The 20,568-nt window shown below is 55.4% G+C and overlaps 7 protein-coding genes across 7 annotated transcripts; 3 read left to right on the forward strand and 4 right to left on the reverse strand.

Annotated features, from left to right (window-relative positions):
• Positions 1 to 156: 156 nt before the first annotated feature.
• IWZ02DRAFT_435859 (uncharacterized protein) lies at positions 157 to 1,945 on the reverse strand (the record flags this gene model as incomplete). Its single annotated transcript, XM_066766482.1, has 2 exons — positions 157 to 1,454; positions 1,489 to 1,945. 2 exons carry the CDS (start codon positions 1,943 to 1,945, stop codon positions 157 to 159), a joined length of 1,755 nt encoding a protein of 584 aa, XP_066619570.1.
• Positions 1,946 to 2,971: 1,026 nt separating this feature from the next.
• IWZ02DRAFT_459920 (UPF0057-domain-containing protein) lies at positions 2,972 to 3,689 on the reverse strand. Its single transcript, XM_066768117.1, has 3 exons — positions 3,591 to 3,689; positions 3,355 to 3,489; positions 2,972 to 3,289 (listed from the first exon to the last, which is right to left on the reverse strand). Exons 1-3 carry the CDS (start codon positions 3,605 to 3,607, stop codon positions 3,268 to 3,270), a joined length of 174 nt encoding a protein of 57 aa, XP_066619571.1. The 5' UTR covers positions 3,608 to 3,689; the 3' UTR covers positions 2,972 to 3,267.
• Positions 3,690 to 4,581: 892 nt separating this feature from the next.
• Positions 4,582 to 7,508, reverse strand: IWZ02DRAFT_459924 (Transketolase, thiamine diphosphate binding domain-containing protein). The gene is made up of 5 exons (XM_066768118.1): positions 7,237 to 7,508; positions 6,964 to 7,106; positions 6,703 to 6,787; positions 6,353 to 6,647; positions 4,582 to 6,303 (listed from the first exon to the last, which is right to left on the reverse strand). Exons 1-5 carry the CDS (start codon positions 7,288 to 7,290, stop codon positions 4,823 to 4,825), a joined length of 2,058 nt encoding a protein of 685 aa, XP_066619572.1. The 5' UTR covers positions 7,291 to 7,508; the 3' UTR covers positions 4,582 to 4,822.
• Positions 7,509 to 8,264: 756 nt separating this feature from the next.
• IWZ02DRAFT_66714 (uncharacterized protein) lies at positions 8,265 to 9,221 on the reverse strand. Its single transcript, XM_066771035.1, has 3 exons — positions 8,892 to 9,221; positions 8,591 to 8,743; positions 8,265 to 8,532 (listed from the first exon to the last, which is right to left on the reverse strand). The coding sequence occupies exons 1-3, from the start codon at positions 8,973 to 8,975 to the stop codon at positions 8,479 to 8,481; spliced, it is 291 nt and encodes a 96-aa protein (XP_066619573.1). The 5' UTR covers positions 8,976 to 9,221; the 3' UTR covers positions 8,265 to 8,478.
• Position 9,222: 1 nt separating this feature from the next.
• IWZ02DRAFT_66688 (Urb2/Npa2 family-domain-containing protein) lies at positions 9,223 to 14,335 on the forward strand. Its single transcript, XM_066771034.1, has 5 exons — positions 9,223 to 12,660; positions 12,710 to 12,892; positions 12,940 to 13,107; positions 13,157 to 13,296; positions 13,351 to 14,335. Exons 1-5 carry the CDS (start codon positions 9,330 to 9,332, stop codon positions 14,029 to 14,031), a joined length of 4,503 nt encoding a protein of 1,500 aa, XP_066619574.1. The 5' UTR covers positions 9,223 to 9,329; the 3' UTR covers positions 14,032 to 14,335.
• Positions 14,336 to 16,702: 2,367 nt separating this feature from the next.
• IWZ02DRAFT_383380 (permease for cytosine/purines, uracil, thiamine, allantoin-domain-containing protein) lies at positions 16,703 to 18,520 on the forward strand (the record flags this gene model as incomplete). The annotated part of the gene is made up of 3 exons (XM_066765271.1): positions 16,703 to 16,871; positions 16,931 to 17,247; positions 17,297 to 18,520. The coding sequence occupies 3 exons, from the start codon at positions 16,703 to 16,705 to the stop codon at positions 18,518 to 18,520; spliced, it is 1,710 nt and encodes a 569-aa protein (XP_066619575.1).
• A 378-nt stretch (positions 18,521 to 18,898) lies between these two features.
• Positions 18,899 to 20,040, forward strand: IWZ02DRAFT_493290 (putative disulfide isomerase; the record flags this gene model as incomplete). The annotated part of the gene is made up of 2 exons (XM_066769919.1): positions 18,899 to 19,409; positions 19,466 to 20,040. The coding sequence occupies 2 exons, from the start codon at positions 18,899 to 18,901 to the stop codon at positions 20,038 to 20,040; spliced, it is 1,086 nt and encodes a 361-aa protein (XP_066619576.1).
• Between the last annotated feature and the right edge of the window lie 528 nt (positions 20,041 to 20,568).

Consider the following 20,568-nt stretch of genomic DNA (forward strand, 5'->3'; position numbering starts at 1 on the left):
ACCAGTCAACCAGCCAACACGCCAGCCAGCCAGCCATCCAGTTAGGCAGTTAATTAGTTAGTTCATTTAAACCATGTCATACCATTCATGCATGCACCATAACCGCAAGAAAAAACGCCATTACCATCCCAGCCCCCAACCCATGCGCCCTCAAAGTCACCCCTCCTCCCCCGTCTCAATCCACCTTCTAAACACCCTAACCTCCCTAAACGGACTATACCTCGTACAAATCTCCTGGATATCGTACTGCAGCGCCGGCCAGCCGACAATGTTCTTCTTGATGAGATTGCGCATGAAGAGCAGGAGGAGCGTGATTTTGCGCTTGGTGTCGGCTGCGTCGTCGGCGGGGGCGTATTCTTCTTCTTGCTCGTCTTCTGTGGTGGTGGTGGTGGTGGCGGCGGCGGCGGCGTCTGTGTGAGTGGTTGTGTTCTCGGTGGTCGTGGTAGTGGTGTAGGATGATGAAGTGGTTGTTGTGGTGGTGGTGCCCGCATACTCGGCCGCCGCGCCGCCAGACGGCACCACGACGAAAGAGTCGTGGAGGCCCAGCGCCGTTGCCGAGGCTGCGCGCGACGAGGCGGCCGTCGCCGGACGCTGGCGCTCGAGTTGCCGCAGGCCGTGCTGGATGTAGCCGCAGGCGATGATGGTGGGGTCGAGGTTGAGCGGGGCGAGGGGGGCGTCGTCGAGCTGCTTGGGCGACGTCTGCTGGAGCAGCCGCGCAAAGACGGCGTTGAGCGTCTCCATGCTCGCAATGTCGAGAGGTAGGTTGACGAGGAGTTGGTGCGCGTCGGTGCGGTCCATGCGGGGCAGGATGTCTTCGAAGTTTGTGGGCGTGATTTGAAGGTGTGGTGTGGGTTTGGTCGTGTCTTTTTGCGGTTGCGCTGGGGATTGGAGGGACGTCGTGTTCGATTCGGCAGTGGAGGACATCGTGGTGATATGTCCGTTCTCGGACTTGCTGCCGTTGCTTTTGATGCTTGCCTCTCTAATGCGAGCGATCATGTGCTGAACCGGCTCGTTGTCCATTGACCCCCGCGACAATTTTCCCTGGCTGTCCAAGACGTCGAGAAAGTACGCGGCTTGCGACGTGGCGGATTTGGTGTCCTTCGGATACACCAGGCCCTCCGCGTCTCTCAAAAACTCATCGGGGCTCCAGAAGGGCCTGTTGGACCCGTTCGGAGTGTCTTCGCGTGGCGAGCACAACCCCAGATTCAGTGCCGCGTACCAGGGTATCAAGTATGCAATGATCTTTCTAAGTCTCAGTCGCACCCCAGTCGTGGCAGGATCGTGGTCATGGGCGCTGATACGTGCGTCTTGAAGCATCTCCAATTTCAAAATCGACTTCAGCCACAGGGTGAGCGCAGGGTGGTGTTCAATGGACGTGCCGGTGTTCAACTCGAATATGTAGTAGAGACAGTACAAGGTATGGAGTAGTCCTATAGAAGACCATTCCAGGGGAACTAGCGCGATTTAAAGTTAGCGCTCGCACATTACATGCTCCAGTCAGGCTGAACAAACTTGGAAAGCCCTCCAGCGACAGCGCATCAATGGATTGCATCAGCTTGACCGACGTGACGAATGGCGTGGCATAAGTCGGCTTTGTATTCATGCCATCGGGCGGAGGATCCTGGCCGAAAAATGTCTTGCGGCCCTCGTCCGTGGCGAAAACTGAATATGTCTCTTGGAACCCTTTGCAAAAGAGCCGCGGATTCGGGTCGGTGACGTCGAGGTATCCCCGGCCGTTCATTTTGCTCAGGAGCTTCTGCAGGAGCTGAGGGAGCTTCCCCTCTAGGCCAGCATCGCGAATGGCATGGAATAATTGCGCGTCTCGGTCGCGTGCGAGGAGCTCATGGAGGAAGCTATTGATGTCGGGATTCGCCAAGTACGGCAGCATGGCGGAGGAGTTGGTGGAGAGCGTTTCCGCCGCAGGGAATGGCCTCGATGTAGCCATCTCTGTAGAGATGCGCCGCGCCTGCAGCTCGAGGCATGGAGAAACGCAGCAGCGAAGGAGACGGACGGTTTTCAAAAGTATTGAAAGTGTGGAAGTGACGAACTAACGCGAGGCTCTGAGCCCCGTCGGAGTTAGCGGCGGTAGGGCTGACAAGGATTAGCATCACGTGCACCAAACAGAATAGTAAACACTTGTTGGTTCGGTCTCAAACGTTTGGACAACGGGCCCAGTGAGACAGGTCCACATGGTAAAGGGATTGAAAAGCACCACAGCTAAAGCAAGTTGATCATGCCAGGGCAAGATTCAGCCATCTCAGACAACCAGTCCCCAGGTGCTGATGTAGAGTGCACCCATGCATTGTGTTTGTTTGAATGCAACAAGAAACGATGTTTGTTCAACGACGAGACACGACAAGATGACGGCATTCTCTAGCGCCCGCGGCATCTCCACAGCCTAGCTTCCACAGTATACAGGAGACCAAGTCCAGGCATCAGCGGGCATGGCCTGCGTGACGAAGCCCGCACTTGGCAGAGGCGGGCTGGTCCACTAGAAAGACGGTCCTCTGAGCAATGGATCAGACAAACAAGACGATGACATGCAGAAAGTGGCATTACATGTGACGGGTCGAAGTGCTGCTGAATGAGCCCATCACGCGGGAGCTCCCTTGCTTGGCCAGGGCCCCGGATGACGGAGCCGGAGCGCAGGCCGCGGTCCGCTCGGTACCTAGCCCACCCGTTCCTCGCTCTTCGCTCTAGAGCTGGAGCTGGGCGGATGGCGGGAAAACGCGGAGAGCTTGGACACAACAGGGACTCGTATCCGCCGCTTCTACGCGATACCATGGTGCCTCCCGGGGTCCAGCAGAATAGTTTTCGCATTCGTTATTGTCGCGCTCCTTGTGTTGCAGGATAGGCGTCATGGCTTTTCGCTTGTCGCAGTTGCTTGCCTCGACGCTGCCCTGATTCCAAGCTCTTGAAACCCACGACGGCGGTAATCGTCACAACAACAAAGCAAGTATCGAGAGTCGGAGAATGGCGGGGTCGCAACGTAATCATTAGTGATTCATCACTACGTAAAAAAGTCGAAGAAGCCAAAAAAGGAAGAAACAAGACATTCGTAACCAGCAGCATCCGCCATGCCGACAACCGTGCAAGAGAACCCGTCAAGCCCGATGTGATGAGCCATCTAACGCCGGATGGTGGTCCAGATTAAGCCGTGAGTCGCTGCTGCAGATGCAGAGGCATGCATGGCATGGGCCAAAGAAGGGAAAGGAAATCGAGTTTGGGTATCGAGGAGTGGATGATTCAATCGACATTCCAACGCGACTAAAACTTTAGGATGATGTACCTGCAGGGCGCGCGCAGAGTCAGCCTTGGGTCCTGGTAGCGCGAAAACAGAGGGCGACAACGTACAGCGCGTGAATGATGCCGGGAATGTATCCCAGAATCGTCAACAGGATGTTGATGAGGAAGTCGGCATTACAGCCACGCTCGAGGAAGACACCAAGAGGCGGGAGGATGATGGCGAAGATGATCTTGATGATGTCGCTGCAAAGCACGAGAGTCAGCTCAGAGCGCCTGGAAGCCGAGGGGCGCGCGCGCCATGGCGATCGAGGTCCGAGGACGGCGCGGGGCAGCGGTAGACTCACCTTCCGGTGAAAGGCATGATGGCGATGTGTCGTCGAGTCTGTGGACGGGTTGTAGTGGTGCTGTGCGAGAGAGAGGCGATGGGAGGAACGAGAAGAGTAGTGGAGAAGACCGAGGCCGAGTTGTGGTATTTATGGTCGCGGAGGCTACGAGCCGATGACGTACAGCTCTGTCAAAAAGAGGTGACGCCTGCGCCTGCTGAGCCTTGGTTATGAGCACCAGGACCGAACGCAATGTCCATCCGCGCATCCCGACGCCCCAGCCAGCCATCTTCTCCCTCTCTACCGCGACTCTGTGGAGCAACGCCTTCTCTGTGCTGTAGAGACACGGCTGAGCCTCAACTACCACCGACTGCACAGCCGGCTTTCGCTTCCTTGTCGCTGTCCACATAGATCAAGTTTCTCCTGCGCCACAGCCTGTCTCTACAGTGGCTGTATCGACGATCACTTTTGCTCTTTGGAGCTTGACATCTGCAAACGCCCCGTGGCAACCAAGGAGCCTAGCCAAACGTAGCAATGGGCCGTCATCTGACCTTGGGAAAAAAAAAAAAAAAAAAAAAAAAACAGGCCGACTATGAATCCTTCTGCCCGTTACCTTGGCATTGCAGAGGCATGCGCAATAATCGTGGCGCCTGCTCGTGGCGCCTGCAACATTAAAGCAAATAAGGCACCACTCAATCCGCAGGCTGCCGTCCAAAGTCGTCCGCTTAAGCATATATTAACCTAGCGACTATTCGCGGGCGGCTAATGGTGAACCCGGCAGCCCTGACCCTTGACCCCATTGTTGACTGAAACACTCCCTAGTTCTCGGTTTGACAAGCTCCAGAGCTCGCTAGCTGCTGTTTGGCAAAGTTTGATCATTTCTCGTTGACGACGTCGTTTTCTGTCTGCCTGTTCTTAGACCAAGCCACCCGCATATCAAAGTATTCATCAGCCATGCACTATGATGTTGAGAAGATGCAGTTCATCAGAATGAAGTCATTAGGGCAGAACAGATGCATGAATCAAATCGTGGATATTTCGTTCCTATCATTCTATACGCGTTTGTTCCAATCATAAAGCAAAAGGAAACTTCCTCCCCAACTTCTTCGCTTGCTGCTGTCCTTCTAATGACCTCGCGGCTAACAAGATTCATTAGGCTCCCACCAAAAGTCGTGACTTTTGGATTGCTACACGCATTACCACTCTGCTTTTCCGGAAACTGCTCAGACAACCCCGTCCGCACCAAAAGGCGCTTAAATGAGGTTGGTGAAGGCACGGTTGACGGGCGAGCGGAGGGGCTTGACGTCCTTGTAGAAGTTGACCGTGGCGAGGGCACGCTTGGCAATGCCCTCGGGGGTGAACTCGAACTTGGAGTAGACCTCCTTGTAGGGGCCCGAGGCACCGAAGCGGTTGAGACCAAACTGCTCGTGCGAGTATTTCTCCCATCCAAGGGTCGACATGACCTCAACCGACAGGGTAGGGATGCCGTCGGGGATGACCGACAGCCTGTAGTCCTTGGATTGAGCGTCGAAGACCTCCATGCAAGGCATCGAGACGACACGGGCCTCAATGCTGTGGCTGTCCTTGAGCGTCTTGACGGCCTCGAGGGCAATGCTGACCTCGGAACCGGTCGAGACGATGGTGACCTGGGCGTTCTTGTTCTCAAGAGCGACGTAACCACCCTTGATGGCGTTCTCAATGGTGGAGCCCTCAAGCTGGGGCAGGTTCTGGCGGGTCAGGGCAATGATGGAAGGAGTGCCCTTGGAGGTGAGGGCCATGTAGTAGGCAGCCGAGGTCTCGTTGCCGTCAGCCGGGCGCCAGACCATCATGTTGGGCAGGGCACGGAAGTGGGCAAGAGTCTCGATAGGCTGGTGGGTAGGGCCGTCCTCACCAAGACCAATCGAGTCGTGGGTCGCAATGTAGATGACGCGCTGGTGAGCAAGGGAGGAGAGGCGGACGGCGCCAGCGGCGTACGAGACGAAGTTGAGGAAAGTACCACCAGCGGGGATGAGGGTACCGTAGGCAGAGATACCGTTCATGATGGCAGCCATGCCGTGCTCGCGCACACCGTAGCGGAGGTAGCGGCCGGACCAGTCACCAATGCCGAGCTCAGGGGGCTGGAAGTCAACGGCAGCCTTCCAGCGGGTGTTGTTGGAGCCCGTGAGGTCGGCGGAGCCAGAAAGCAGCTCGGGGATAGTCTCGTAGATGGACTCGAGGACAGTCTCGGAGAGCTTGCGAGAAGCAATGGCCGCGTCGGTAGGCTTGTAGGTGGGGAGCTTCTTCTCCCAGCCCTCGGGAAGCTTGCCGGCAAGACGGCGGGCAAGGTCGGCGTGGAGGTCCTTGTACTCCGAGCCGTACTTCTCGAAGAGCTTGTTCCACTCAGCCTCGAGGGCAGCGCCCTCGGAGGCCTTCTTGCCGTATAGGTCATAGACCTCCTTGGGAACGACGAAGGACTGCTCGGGGTCGAAGCCGAACTTGGCCTTGACCTGCTTGATGTCGTCGGCCTTGAGGGGGTTACCGTGGACACCGCCGGTGCCCTGGAGCTTGGAGCCGAAGCCAATAGTGGTGGTAAGACGGATCATAGAGGGCTTGTCCTTGACAGCCTGGCACTCCTTGATGGCCTTCTCGATGCCCTCAAGGTCGTTGTCACCGTCCTTGACCCAGACGACGTGCCAGCCGTAGGCCTCGAATCTCTTGGTGACGTCCTCAGTGAAGGCGCACTTGGTGTCGCCGTCTGGGATTGTGGTTAGAAAAATCATGGCGAATGATTTCAGGTCACTCACCAATGGAGATGTGGTTGTCGTCGTAGACGGCAATCAGGTTGCCGAGCTTCAAGTGACCAGCAGTGGAAGCAGCCTCGCTGGCAACACCCTCCATGGCACAGCCATCACCGAAAAAGGTGTAGGTGTAGTTGTCAATGAGGTTGTAGTTGGGCTTGTTGAAGACAGCAGCAGTGTGGGCCTGGGCGATGGCGAGACCGACAGCGTTGGAGAAACCCTGGCCAAGAGGGCCAGTGGTGACCTCAATACCAGGGGTGTCGTGGGACTCGGGGTGACCAGGAGTAATGGAGTCGATTTGCTACGAAGAGTTTAGCTGGTCTGATCATGATGATCGTGGAAACGATAAGACTCACGCGGAAAGCCTTGATGTCATCCATGGAAACGGCGTAGCCGAACAGGTGGAGGAGAGCATACTGGAGCATGCAGCCGTGGCCGTTCCTGAATGCTCGTTAGCGATGATCCAAGGCAGATTGCGACTGATTCAGTTTGAGCAAAGTTCCGCCGAGCCATTGCGTCACAGGTGAAAATTGAAGCTCCCAGCTAGAGGAGCTTCCACGGCCATCTAGCCGCTACAAAACACGATTCCCGCGAGGAGGACTCCATGTGAAACCTACGAGAGAACGAATCTGTCACGGTTGACCCAGTTGGGGTTCTTGGGGTTGAACTTCATGAACTTGTTGAACAGGACGTGGGAGACGGGAGCCATGCCCATGGGCGCACCCGGGTGACCCGAGTTGGCCTTGGCGGTGGCATCGACCTGTGGGCAGCAGTCGGGTCAGCATTGAAGAGGCTGGCGATAAAAAAAAAAAAAGGTTGTTGTTGAGAGGTTGGCGGGGTACAAGGTGAAAATGAGGGGGAGGGGCAGGGGACGGGTGGGGGGGACGTACGGCCAGCGTCCTGATGGTGTTGATGGCAAGCTGATCAATCTCTCCGTAAGCCATGGTGGATGATTGATGCAGAGGATGGGAGGAAAGAGTGGTGGGAGAGGAAGATGGGAGAGATGGAATGGATGGAGGGGAATGACGGAAGAAAAAGAGAACAGCGGGCGGGTTTGAGACGCTTGGGATGACTTCAGAATTGGTGGGGCGCCACTGCAGTCTCTCGGCAGCGGCACCCTGTAGTCCTGGCCGCCGCAGCCGCACTAGCCCGCATACAACGGCGGCCATGTCTAGTTGGCGGCGGCTTCGTCGGACCACCTAGCTTGAGCACTGAGCCCGGCCTGCCTGACCTGGCTCGATGCCGCCCGCGACTCAAACGCCGTTTGTGGTTGCATTCGATAGTCTTGGTTGTCTGGCTGCTGCTGCAAAAGCTTCAATATAATTTACGCCAACCGAAGATGGTGCATCTGTCAACCCACACGTGGCAGCCAGGACGCTACCTACCTATCCGTGCCAGGGCCCCAAAGGGTGCTTGCTGGTCTTCTCTCCGCCTTCGGCTTCGTCCTCGCGCTTCTGAAGACCGTGAGAGCCGAACATGGCCCGACTTTGATCATCTCCTGCACCTGTCTCTGCGGCTTCTGGTTCAATCATCTTTGTCAGCCCTCGTCCGCCTACTCATCATTCCACCACTGCCACCCCCGGGATCAGTATTCCCTCGCTCTAGGCCCTGTCCTCTGGACTTTACACCCAATCTCCGTCTACCATTTCGAACCTGCTCTTTTCGATGGTCCATGTTGAATGTACTTTTGACTCATCAAAAACCAGCACGCCACCACAGGCCAGCCTGAATCTGACGTGTAAATCATGTCTTTCCTCACGTTGAGTAATCGCAAGCCGGGTTTCCAGATATCTTTTTGAGATCGAGATAAGATATGATCCAATGGAGATTGACGGCCAGGTATATTGGACGTCACATTCACCTGCCGTTGTATGCTTGCGCCATGAACTTCCGGTTAGAGAGAATATGTCCAGTAGATAATTAAAATTCCTCAGTAGGCTCGTGTCGCAACCGCTCATAATCCTCCATTGATGCTGGCGGCTCGGGACCTGTGCCAGGTGCTGCAGGACGTCGACCTCTACAAGGATGCCTGCAATTTATTCTACTCCCGGCTATGGTACAGCTTCACTTCTCGTTGGTGTGGATGACCCCCGACGTGCCTTTGATCCATGTCATCTAAAATCCCTTTTTTTTCACGACCTAACCACGCGGAGACCGTCCCTCGAAGCAGCAGCGTTCCTGAAAGACTATCGTAATCTTGTCAGCAAGTGTCGACGTGTTTTCCGCGTCTCATGGTGTCCTCACGTTGTCACACTCTTCCCAGGCACGGCCAGCACCGAAACCAAGACCCACGAATGCCGGCCACGCGCGGCGCTTGAACAAGAGGACGGAGAAGACGATGCCAAAGGAGAGACCAAGACCAGAGCGGATGAGCATGGAGGAGAGGCAGCGGTCCCACTGTTGTTTGCGCTCAAAGTCAGCGAGGAGCGGAGCTAGGGTGGATTGGAGGATGATGGGCGAGCAGCGGGAAGGAGCGGCGAGCATCTCGCGCCCATTCCCCAGAGCTACTGATCCTCACAGCAGGATTTCTGCAGGGCAAACGCACCTTGTCGTTGAGCAGAGCCTCGCTCATGGGCCTGCTGGAGCGGACAGGCGCAGCGGGAGCCATGGGGGTCTTGTCGTCGGCCATTGTGGAGGGGGGATGGCGACGAATGGGACAATTGCCTCGACGGATGTGGCGGTAGGTAGGAGGGAGCCGCTCGGCAGGCTGGATCGTGCGAGAGGGTGGGAGGCGTGGGTGATGGTGTTAGCGATGAAGCTGAGGTCTGCGTTTCGAGACTAGAGCTGCCGCTTTGAGACGTCGGCCTTGGCGTTTCGTGAGGCCGACACGCGTGGCCGTGGCGTGGTGCGGGCCTTACAGAATCTTGGAGCTGGCCACCTGCCTTTTGCGCCAACGCATCTCCTCTCACGCGGAGTGGTTGGAGATGGCGCCCGTTGCTCAGGTACGACTCTGCCAAAATCCTCTTCCTCGTCGCACCCGAAAATGCGCTCATGTCTTTTTCCACAGTCCTCAGATTCGCCCCCGCTCCGCAAGCTTCTTGCGCTTGATAACGATTTTCCGACGTTCGAGGGGAAGCTCGACCAAATCGAGTCCATCTTGGGGGACCCTGACGGCGCCAGAGACGGCCAACAAGGACAGACCCCATCGCTCTACTACAGAGGAAACCCCAGGACTGAATGGGTCTTGCGATGGCTGTTGACCAAGCTCAAGTCGGATGACAGCGATGGCTTGGCCGCGCGCACCTCTTGGACCGCATGGCGACTGTTGACCAGAATCATCCTCGGTCTACCGCCCTCTGTATCCGCAAAAGCTCTCAGCGCGCATACCCTGCTGCGGACGCTCGAAAAGACGCTGCAAGAAAACTTTGTTGACAAGCGCGCGGCAAAAGAAGATTTCGAGTCCACCAAACCCAAGACCGTCAAGCCGTCAAAAAAGAGGAAAAGAGATGGCACTTTTTCATCATCTCTGGAACGAAATGATCCTCTGGCCCTTTTTGACGCAGTCGCCGAAGCAGCTTCTACCATTGTTGATCTAGGCTTCGACAACATTGATGGCCAGGACAAGTCTGTCACGGAATTCGTCAAATCCGCCTTGCGCGCAGACATTGCGCAGGCCGCTCGTCTCTTCGGACTCTGGCTCCAGTCCGCGCACAGGCTCATGGCGCAACAGTCGCTCGAACAACGACCAGACTTGCTGGCTCGCATTCTCCCTCAGATACTTCGCATTTGGGAGGCAAGTGTGCCGGACCAAGGTGGCGAGGGGCAAAGTTCAGCCGAACACTTCTCGCAACACTGCCTAGTGCCCGCCGTCGTTCTCCTTTCTGATGTCACCGCCAATTCTGATCCACCTTCATGTGACGACGGCGCCAACAAGGGGAACCTCAGCATCGACTTCAAGACAAGCAGTGTTCTGGAGACTCTTTTGGCAAAGCACATTTTTGTCCCCGCTCGCGCCGTCTTCTTCGCTGATGCTGATGGCGGACGCTTCAAGTCCAAATCGACCCCCGGTCAACTCTTCAACTGCAGCATCTCGTTTCTCCTTAACCCGTTGCGCACGGCTTTGGACGGTAGAACCGCAAACGTAAACAGCTCAGGCCCATTGGACTCTGATAGGCGCAGAGTCTTTAGAACCGTTGCTTCCCTAATGGACGTCTGCATCCGTTGTTCTCAGCGATCAACGCCGAAGAAAAGGCTCGACGAAGCACCGTGGCTCCAAAACGCATTCATTGGACTCTGCGATTGCATCGGCGCCCCTGTTCATGGCACCGCCGGAAAAATCGACGCCGATCGGAGAATGGTTCTCGACCGTATGATCGACACTTTGGCAAGAAGAAAAGTTACCCTCGAGTCTGATGTTTTGGCAAATGTTGTCAAGTTTTATTCTGGCATTTTCGGGAGCAATGATGGATTTCAAGAAAAGTTTGACCACCAACTTCTTGCGCGGATCATTGAGTACGACTCGACGGTTTTTGTCAATTCATCCAGCAGCAACCTCAACAATGACGATGCGTCTCTGTCTGACGCGATTTTCGATGCAGTCACGTATGCAACCAAGTTGGACACGAAAAATCATGGCGCGCTCATGGACTCTATTGTCCTTCCGCTACTCAAAGCTTACGCGCAAGTTCGCGATTTGAAAGAATTTATTTCGCGCTGGTTTGCGCAGCTTATGAGCGTCGGCAACTCATCCTGCTCCATGGAAAAGTCGATTTGGGCTCGGAAAGAGCTTTCCATCGGACTTGAAGAGGTTCTTGAAACCAGGTTGACGGCTCGGCAACTATTTGACATGTTTGGCGAGTACCTGCAGCGGGTGTCGGCATGCGAAACAGTGTCAAAAAGTGAGGACCTGGTTGAGGCTTCGGCTAGTCTCATCGTTCTCGATGCGTTGGTGAGCGCTGTGCAATTAGACGACACCATTGCCTCGGTACAGGAAGTATTGAGGTCGATCCAGAGGTCTCTCTTCCTCTTCACTGGTGTTTCCAAGGAGCCTGCAACCGTTGCCAGGGCCTTGCGTGTTGTTGCCAGATTACACGTCCTCCTTCGTCCTTATCAACAGGTAAACGAGGTTAAGAGCTCTGCGGAGAGAGTGTTGAAAAAAGATGGCAAAAGTGTTGTGGAAATTATCAAGGCCGCCGAAAAATCAGACAGCGACGAAGTTGCTGCCAGAGGTCAGGAGGCTTTCAACCTCGTTGCCACTCTTTGCAGCGACTTCATGGCGATATTGGATCTGAAGGCGCCCGCGAAAGACCTTTTCAACGAGTCTGCTGCTGTGATATTCCGGTCCAACGACAAAGTTCTCAAGAGCATTACGGAAGGAGCTAAACGCCGCCGGACCGATGATTCTGTCGCCGTTGCCACTTCGCGCTTGGAGTCCTTCACACTCAACGCTGCAGCTGTTCTCACCCAATATCCTAGTCTCCTGGATCTACCTTCGCTGGATTCCCTGAGTGATCTCCTCAGGCTTTTGTTCTGGCACGCTTTTGGCGAGTTTGCGGGACACTTTGAGTCCTCGCAGCCAATGTCCTTTGGACTGGTGTTTGAGGCCATGTCAGACATTATTCTCTCCATGCCATCGCACGACCTGAGAGACGTGCTCTTCGTCGTGCTCTACGAGGGCTTGGAGCCAGAAAGCAAGCAAGGAAAGTCCAAGGACGTGCGCCACCAGTTGCTTGCTTTTTCGGAGCTGCAATACCTTCGGATGCCGTTGTCAGCCATCAGTCGAAAGCACCGGGAACAAATTATCAACCGCCTCTGTGAGCTTTGCTGCAGTTCCGGCAAGAAGGGTCCTAGCAGCGAGGCGCTGTTCAGGCATGTCAGCGTCATGGTCAAAATGATGGGAGCTCCCAATGCTACCTCGGAGCTTGCAACGGACACTGACACCTTGTGGAGTATTGCCCGGCTTATCCAGAAAACCGCTCCGACGAATAAGGACCTTTTGGTCCTTTTTGATGAGTTGGTACGCTTAACCTTGGATGATACCATCACGGTGAAGGACCAACCGCGCGGACAGCAGTATCTCAAAGGTTTCAAAGATATCATGAGCCGTTTCGTCAAGGATTGCAACACCTTCAAGGATCACAATGCAGAGCTCATTTGCTTCAAGTCTGCGCTTCGCATCTTGAAGAAGGCTGATCAGCTGGGAGACGAAGAGGAGGCTTACAAAACAATGAAGCGCTACCTTAGGACTTTGGATGATGACTTGGACAAGGTTTTCCCGGGCCCCAAGACCTTGCGCTCAGAAGATGATGAGGCGTTTTTCAAAGCTGTTTTGCAGGCTGTGTCAGATTTGCCCACGTCGAGCTTGGGCCGCGATGGTACTGTGGATTTCGCGGATCGAGCCGAAATTTTGCTAACACGCGGCAGGCTATCTTTTGAGCATCGAATCGAAGCTTCTCAAGGTTGCTCGTGCACAGCGCAAGTCGGATGTGAGCATCTCGCAATCGGAGTCTTCCTTGTGGGTTTCTACTGCGGAGGCCCTGGCCAACATCTCAAGCCCCGATGAGGCGCAAACGGTTAGCAGCATCATTTACGACTTGTGGGAACTTGGTTGGTGTGGCAGGCGCGCTTGTCAGGATGCAGCTAACAAACGCTAGGTCTTTCCGCGAGTGACCGTCATGCGCTGCTGAAAGCTTGTCGCAAAGCGCTGGGCTCACTTGGCTTGGATCGGAGAATAGCCATGCTCTCGTCCCTGGTTGAGGAAGAGGATCAGAGCACACATGCTCGGCTGGTCCTGGCAAACATTCTGATATCCTCATTGCCAGGTATGTCGCCTTTTTTCAATAGCAAGGAGATGGAACTGATCATGCATAGATAATCCTGCCAAGGAAGAAATCCCCGGCCAAAGCCTTAACGGTTTCGTGGCCCGGTTGAGCACATATCTCGAGACGGTTGTGAATATGCGGGACCTCCATGCTGCTCTCAACTGCATCGACACGGTCTTGAAGGATAAGGTAGCCTGTCTGGCTTTGCGCAACCCCAGCACATCGTATTGACCATCTTTCCAGCACTGGCTCGTATCGCAGTACGCCATTGAAAGCCTCATCGAATCTCTCTCGCGCCTCTCCTCACCAGCCGGTCCTGAGTTGTCTGAGGACCAAGCATCCGTCATCTACACTCGCATTTGCAACACGACGCAACTCATCATCGCCCTCCACCGCACGCGCCTCGGTGGCCGCTTCCACGTTTTGATCCCATTCCTTCAAAGACTCCTCCGCTGCCTTTTCAAATTCGACACGCGCCAATCAATCCAGGGCAACAGCGTGTACCCGCCTTGGCTTTCGACCCGCTCGGACTCTAGCCCGATGAAGATGGCACAAGCGGCCTCCTTTGCTCGCCTCATCACCACGCTCTGCTCGCCCACCGTCAGCGCCGTTCGCGGCTTGCATCGCGCGCGCAAGCGGCCCGCCAACGGCCACGCGGAGCTGGTCGATGAGACGAAGAAGGCGCGCGAGTACGCAGGCCAGTACGTCACGGCGCTCATTGCGACATTCTGTGCTGCTCAGCTCGCCGGACGCATCGCGCCGGAGAGCAGGGCCGCGCTCATGCCTGCATTGTATGCTTGTGCGGACGTTGTTGGCGTCGAGGGCATGCGGGCCATGAACGCGGGCATGGGCGCGGCCGAGCGAGCCATTTGGAAGGGTGTGTATGCCGATTGGAGGCGATTCGGGCGGTGGGAAGGACGATGAGCTGTGAAATGGTCAGCTCAAGATTGAAAAAGACTCTTTCTCCGTTCGGTTGCTCCTCCGCTGGCCGTCGTGTTCTGTCGTGGTAGATACCTAGCCACTTGGTCCACGCGGAAAAGTCTTTCATGAATGACAACTCCTCCTCCAATCCCCCATCTCTCTCTCTCTCTCTCCTCTACTCTACTCTTCCATTTTTTTGTTTCATACTCATTCATCATCTGTCGGACCACCACCACCAAATTGGCATCTCCCTTTCCCTTTTCCATTTCCGTTTCTGTTCATGTTCTTTTCTCGCGACGACGACGTTCCTGGCAGCGTAGCGCACCACCAGAGTTCCCCAAAAGGTTAGCCACGACACGAAGCCAAACAGCATGCATATGAGCAGGGGAGTACTTTTTGCATTGTTCATCTGCAACGGAGTTTTCATCTTAGCTGTCAGTTAAGCAGTGTGTACAAACGGTCTATCTGTCCATCTGCTTCTTGCACCGTCACTCCTTTTTCCTCCGATGCATCTTAGCAAGCAAGTAGCATACAGCAGCAGCAGCAGCAGCAGTAGCAGCAGCAGCAACGGAGAAAGACGGACGAAAGAAAAGATTCTCTGTCGGCGGACATGCATGCTGTCTTTCGGTTGTATCTAGGTTTCTTTCTGTACAGTATCATCATGTGTCTCCCCGACTGTTTATGGCGAGGAGACAGACGCCACAATAAAAGCCGTTCACGATGTGAATCAATGGACGTGAACAAATTTTCCTCCGGCTTCATCTGCCTTGACCTGGCGGCCACAAAACCACGGCAAAGGATTATGGACGTCGTTCGTTGTTCGTCTCAAGGAAGGCGAGCACCGCAGGCGCATCTCATCAACAGAATGTAAATGCAGCATTACATCAGCGCAGCCGGCCGCGCACCGTGGCACCGCCTCGTCGCCATGTGCTCATCGCTGACCACCACAAGCCCTCGTTTCCTGCGCCGTGACGACAGCGTTCGGGCATTAACAGCAGCAGGCGCGTCATCAGAGTCAGCAAAAGGAGGAAGGTGAATGGAGGTCCAGATTTTTTTGACGTTGAGATACATTAGGGTTGTCAAGGTGCATTTCTGGAACCTTGGCGGACGTGGGGGGGTAAGAATGAGGATGGAGAGACAGTTTGAAAAGGAGGTGGTGCTGCTGTTGGCTGGTTGGTTGGTTGCAGACGGGCAGGGGATCTTGGGGATTATTTGGAGTGAGTGAGTGAATTGAACTGAAAGTGAAGTTTGAGCTCCTGGGCTGGATGGCCTAGGTTGGACGAGCTGTTGAAGCAGGAGATAGGAGAGTGATGGGAATTTGGCTCTGGGTCATGTCGGGTTGTGCGACGTTGTTGAATAGAGGTCGCTTGTGGTTGCTGGTTGAATGCTGCCTTTGGTTTGATGCGTTGTTTCCGATCGACAAACACCCTTGGATCTCATGGCCGCGGAGGTTGATTTGAAGGAGAAGGAGGGCAGGTAAAACTACCTACGCGCAAGATAGTATGGCCAAGAAGACATGTATGTATGCAATGGAGGAGAATTTTGTCGTCTGCGTATCCGCTTGCCTGTTTGGTCGAGGGCGTGGTGGTCCCGTGACCGAGTCAAAACGGACGACTCGACGCGTCGGTCGGGATCGTGGCTCCATCATGATCCCACGAACGACACCGAGCCGCCAAAATAGTTCGGGTAGAGGTGAGTATTTCACCGCAAGATGATACGGGCGCGACGAGGTCGAAAAGTTATATGAGCACTGACGAGATCCTATCGAGTCAACTAGCGACGGCCACGGTGCAGGCAGCTTATCAGCAGCGGAGCCAAGTGATAAAGGCGACGTCAGACAATCCTTCTGGGGCACATAATTCTCAGCCCTGCCCTGGGCGTGCACAAGACGACATGATATGAACTAGGGAGGCCCGAGTACTATACTGTACATTCCACATGCGCCAGGAAAGGGATGCTTGCTAGGGTCGCGCCTAGCTCAGCCTGGCCGTTGAGCGTATAATGGTTTCAAGATAAGGCAGAAGAGACCAGCGCTGTATCCTGTCCTTTCAGGAGACTACGCATTTCGTCACGCGCGACCGCTTGTCTCTGATTCTGGCGCGTCAAGGCGAGCACAGCATAAGAATAAGAATCATGGTCCCTCCAAGCCCTGACTGTCGCCATATTCTCAGTGGAGATATTCGACATTGAGTCTTTGACATTACCGTACGCCAACGGCCGCCTGCGATAAGGATCTTGCTCTCGCAGTGGTCAACATCCCGGCCACGGACGGCCCCTAGCTCACTTTGGACGCTCCCGACCGCCGTTTCTTGTGCTCTCTTTGAGGGGACCATCTACTCTACGGCAACAATGTCGCGCGGGCGCCGGTATTATATGACTAGTCTCTTCTCCCGCCATGGTACGACAAGTCTCTCCTCCAGCACCCATTGTTATTTCGCTTGCGCGCCTCCCGATTAACAACTCGCCCGACCAAGGTCCAGACGACGACGAGCCAGAAAGGGAACCTTTGATACCCTCGCCCGCTGCCTCGTCATCTACCTCGTCCACACGTCAGACGCCGGCCGCTGGCAAAACCCAACCTGCCGTTGTCAAGTCGCCGCCACGCTCGCCTGCTGGCTCGTCGCCGACTGATTCTCTTCTTGGGACTTACAGCGAACCGTCGCTCGCTTCCGTCATGGAAAAGGTCAAGAGCTCCAAGCTTGCCTACTATCACGACAAGCTTGCCGTCGAGAGCGAACCTGGCCTCACGAGCACCCAAATTCTGCTCACCAATCATGATCTCAAGCCCGTCGAGCCAGAGCGTCGGCAATGGCGCTCGTGGAACTTTGTTGGATTTTGGGTTGGTATGTTATCTTTTCCGCCACGCCCTGCTGCCATGATGCATGCTGACATGCCCTCTCAGCTGATTCGTTCAACATTAACACTTGGATGATTGCGTCGTCGACCATTTCCAATGGTTGTTCTTGGTGGCAGGCTTGGATCTGTGTTTGGATTGGCTACGCCATTGCCGCCTGTTTTATTTGCGCGACTGGTCGGATTGGCGCCACTTACCACATTGGCTTCCCGGTTGTCAACAGGGCCTCCTTTGGCATCTGGGGTTCGCTGTGGCCTGTGTTCAACCGTGCTGCAATGGCTTGCATCTGGTATGGCGTCCAGGCGTGGATTGGCGGCCAATGTGTGCAACTAATGATTCGATCTATTTGGAACAACTGGAGAGAAGTAAGTGTACTCCCACACATCTCGGATTATTCTTGCTGACACCTCGCAGAATGCTGTCCACAATGGCATTGAAAGCTCCGGCACGTCGACCGTCATGTTCGTGAGCTTCTTCTTCTTCTGGCTTTTTAGCCTTCCTGCCATTTGGTTCCCGGTCCACAAGATCCGTCACCTCTTCACCGTCAAGGCCTACGTCGTCCCGGTGGCGGCAGTCGCTTTCTTCATTTGGTTCATCGTCAAAGCTGGCGGCATTGGACCCATTGTCCACCAACCGGCAGCTCTCAAGGGCAGCGCCCTCGCCTGGGAAATCGTCAAAGGCATCATGAGCTCTATTGCCAACTTTAGCACGCTCATCGTCAACGATCCCGACTTTTCAAGATTTGCAAAGAACCCGCGCAGCGCGCTTTGGTCGCAGCTGTTCACCATCCCAATTGGATTTGCAATCACCTCCTTCATTGGCATCATCGTCTCTTCTTCGGCCAAAGTAATCTACCCCGACTCGGACCCGGTGTGGAACCCTCTTGATCTTTTGACCATGGTGCTGGACCGGGAGAACACGCACGCCAACCGCTTTGGCGTCTTCGTTGTTGCCGCCGCCTTCTCCCTCGCGCAGCTTGGCACCAACATTGCCGCCAACTCGGTGTCAGCCGGCACTGACATGACGGCGCTCCTTCCGCGATACATCAACATCCGTCGCGGTGGCTACGTTTGCGCGCTCGTTGGCCTCTGCATGTGCCCCTGGAACTTGGTCAACACCAGCAACAACTTTACCACGTACCTGTCCGCCTATTCGGTCTTCCTGTCCTCGATAGCCGGCGTCATGATTACTGATTACTACCTCGTTCGCAAGGGCTACTACGACGTCAAGCAGCTGTACTCGAGCCGTGAGGCTGGACCCTATTTCTTCACGGCGGGCTTCCACTGGCGCGGCTACGCGGCATATATTTGCGGCATCCTCATCAACGTCGTAGGTTTCGCCGGCGCCGTCGGTCGCACAGTGCCAGCCGGCGCAACCTACATTTACAACCTCAACTACTTTACTGGCTTTATTGTCAGCAGCGGGGTCTACTGGTTGCTTTGCAAAGCCAGCCCCATTCCAGCAACGAGCGACGTGTGGATGGAAGTTGGGGACGAGATTAATGACATGAGTCTTGCTGAAGGAGATAGAGCCAGCGAGCGATATGATGAGGAAGTCATGGCTGGCGGCGTCAAGTCGGAAGACGGTAAAGAGCAGAAGACGTCGCTTGTCAGTAGATTTAGAAGGCGTCTGGATTAAAAGGGGTCTACAGGGTTTGGGAGGTCGTTTTTACGAAGGGGCTTCAACGGTATACCATTTTCACGGAAGCAAAATCTCTGCCATTGTCTTTTCAAAAGACGTGCATTTTTTTACTCAATCGAGCCGCAGGGACTGAGCACGTGAGAACAAGTGGAGCTCCGATCTAACTTCCCAAATAGGAAAGTTGCTTGCTGTCCTCTTCGGAGCGCCTGACTAATCGAACGGCGGCGGCGGACGCGCTGACAACCACCTGGCACCTGGCCACCTCTCCACAGCCGCCCCTCAAGCTCTGAGCTCCAAAGCTCAAAAACATCCCTCTTCCACGCCTCCTTCACCCACCAATTCAACCCAGGATCGTCAACACAACCCACACGCACGATGGTCCGCCTCTCAATCCTCAGCGGGCTTGCCCTGCTCGGCGCATCGGCCAGCGCCGCCGTCCTCGACCTCGTCCCGGACAACTTTGACGACATTGTGCTCAAGTCGGGCAAGCCGGCGCTGGTGGAATTCTTCGCGCCGTGGTGCGGGCACTGCAAGAGCCTGGCGCCCGTGTATGAGGAGCTGGGCGGCGCGTTCGAGTACGCAAAGGACAAGGTCAGCGTGGCAAAGGTCGACGCCGACGCGCACGGCTCGCTGGGCAAGAAGTTTGGCGTCCAGGGCTTCCCCACGCTCAAGTGGTTCGACGGCAAGAGCGACACCCCCGAGGACTACAAGGGCGGACGTGACTTGGAGAGCTTGAGCTCCTTCATCCAGGAGAAGACGGGTGTGCGGCCAAAGGCCAAGGGCAAGGCCCCGTCCGAGGTGGTCGAGTTGGACGACAAGAGCTTCAAGGAGCAGGTTGGTGGCGAGCAGCACGTCATTGTTGCTTTCACGGCGCCGTGGTGTGGACGTAAGTGCTCTCACAAAAACTTGTCTGTCGAGGTCGAGTTGGCTAACTTGGTGCAGACTGCAAGAACCTTGCGCCCATATGGGAGACGGTGGCTCAAGACTTCAAGACCGAGCCCGAGGTCGTCATCGCCAAGGTCGACGCTGAATCCCCCAAGGCGAAGAGCCTCGTTGAGGAGTTTGGCGTCAAGTCTTACCCCACCCTCAAGTTCTTCCCCAAGGGCAGCTCCGTCCCTATCGAATACGTTGGCGGCCGCTCCGAGGACGCCTTTCTCTCCTTCCTGAACGAGAAGGCCGGCACCCAGCGCGCGCCCGGCGGCAGCCTCACGGCGCTCGGCGGCACCATCGAGGCCTTCAACGCCGTCATCGACACGGCCAGGGACAACTGGGCCGAGGGCATCGAGGCGGCCAAGAAGGTCGCCGCCGACGCCGAGGGCAAATACAAGGATTACTACGTCAAGGTGTTTGAGAAGCTGGCGGCCAACCAGGGCTACGTCGACAAGGAGCTTGCTCGTCTGCAGAGCCTGCTCAAGAAGGGCCCGCTTGCCCCCGAGAAGGTCGACGACTTGACCAGCCGCACCAACATCCTCCGCCTCTTCAAGAAGCAGGATGACGACGAGAAGAGCGAGTTGTAGAAGATTCTGTTGGATTGGGCATTCGTTGGTTGGAATTGGATTGGATTGGGTTGGTGTGCCGCTGGGGCGAGCATAGGATTTTTTGAATCAGAAAAAGTACGATTCTTGGATCAGACTTGACTTGTGACTCTGACATGAATTTTTTTTGGCGAGTTGACCATTCGCTTTTGAAATTGTCTCGGCGAATACATGCCCGAAGCGCTCACCGCGGCGCTGCCGGTTCTTTCGTTGCTACTAGGTAGGTAAGTGGGTCAGTAGGCCTGTATTTGGTTAGCAGGTCAGTCAACCAAAGACCCTTCTTTTCCAGAGAACAAAGAGAAACATTAGCACCAAGACCCTACCTACCCTTTCTTCCTCTACTCCCCTCTGACAGTCCCCTTCCCCTTACTTCCGCAAACAGAGTTTGTATATACCCAGGCACTTGTGTATGTAGGTAGCCAAGCACCTACGCCCTCGGTCCCTCCAACCCTGGGTTAAAACCCTGCAAACCACACACACACACACAAACAAATGCACACAAGGACATCC

This window comes from Phyllosticta citriasiana (assembly GCF_038021145.1).
Source record: "Phyllosticta citriasiana strain CBS 120426 chromosome Unknown IWZ02scaffold_13, whole genome shotgun sequence".
Classification (NCBI taxonomy): Eukaryota; Fungi; Ascomycota; class Dothideomycetes; order Botryosphaeriales; family Phyllostictaceae; genus Phyllosticta; species Phyllosticta citriasiana.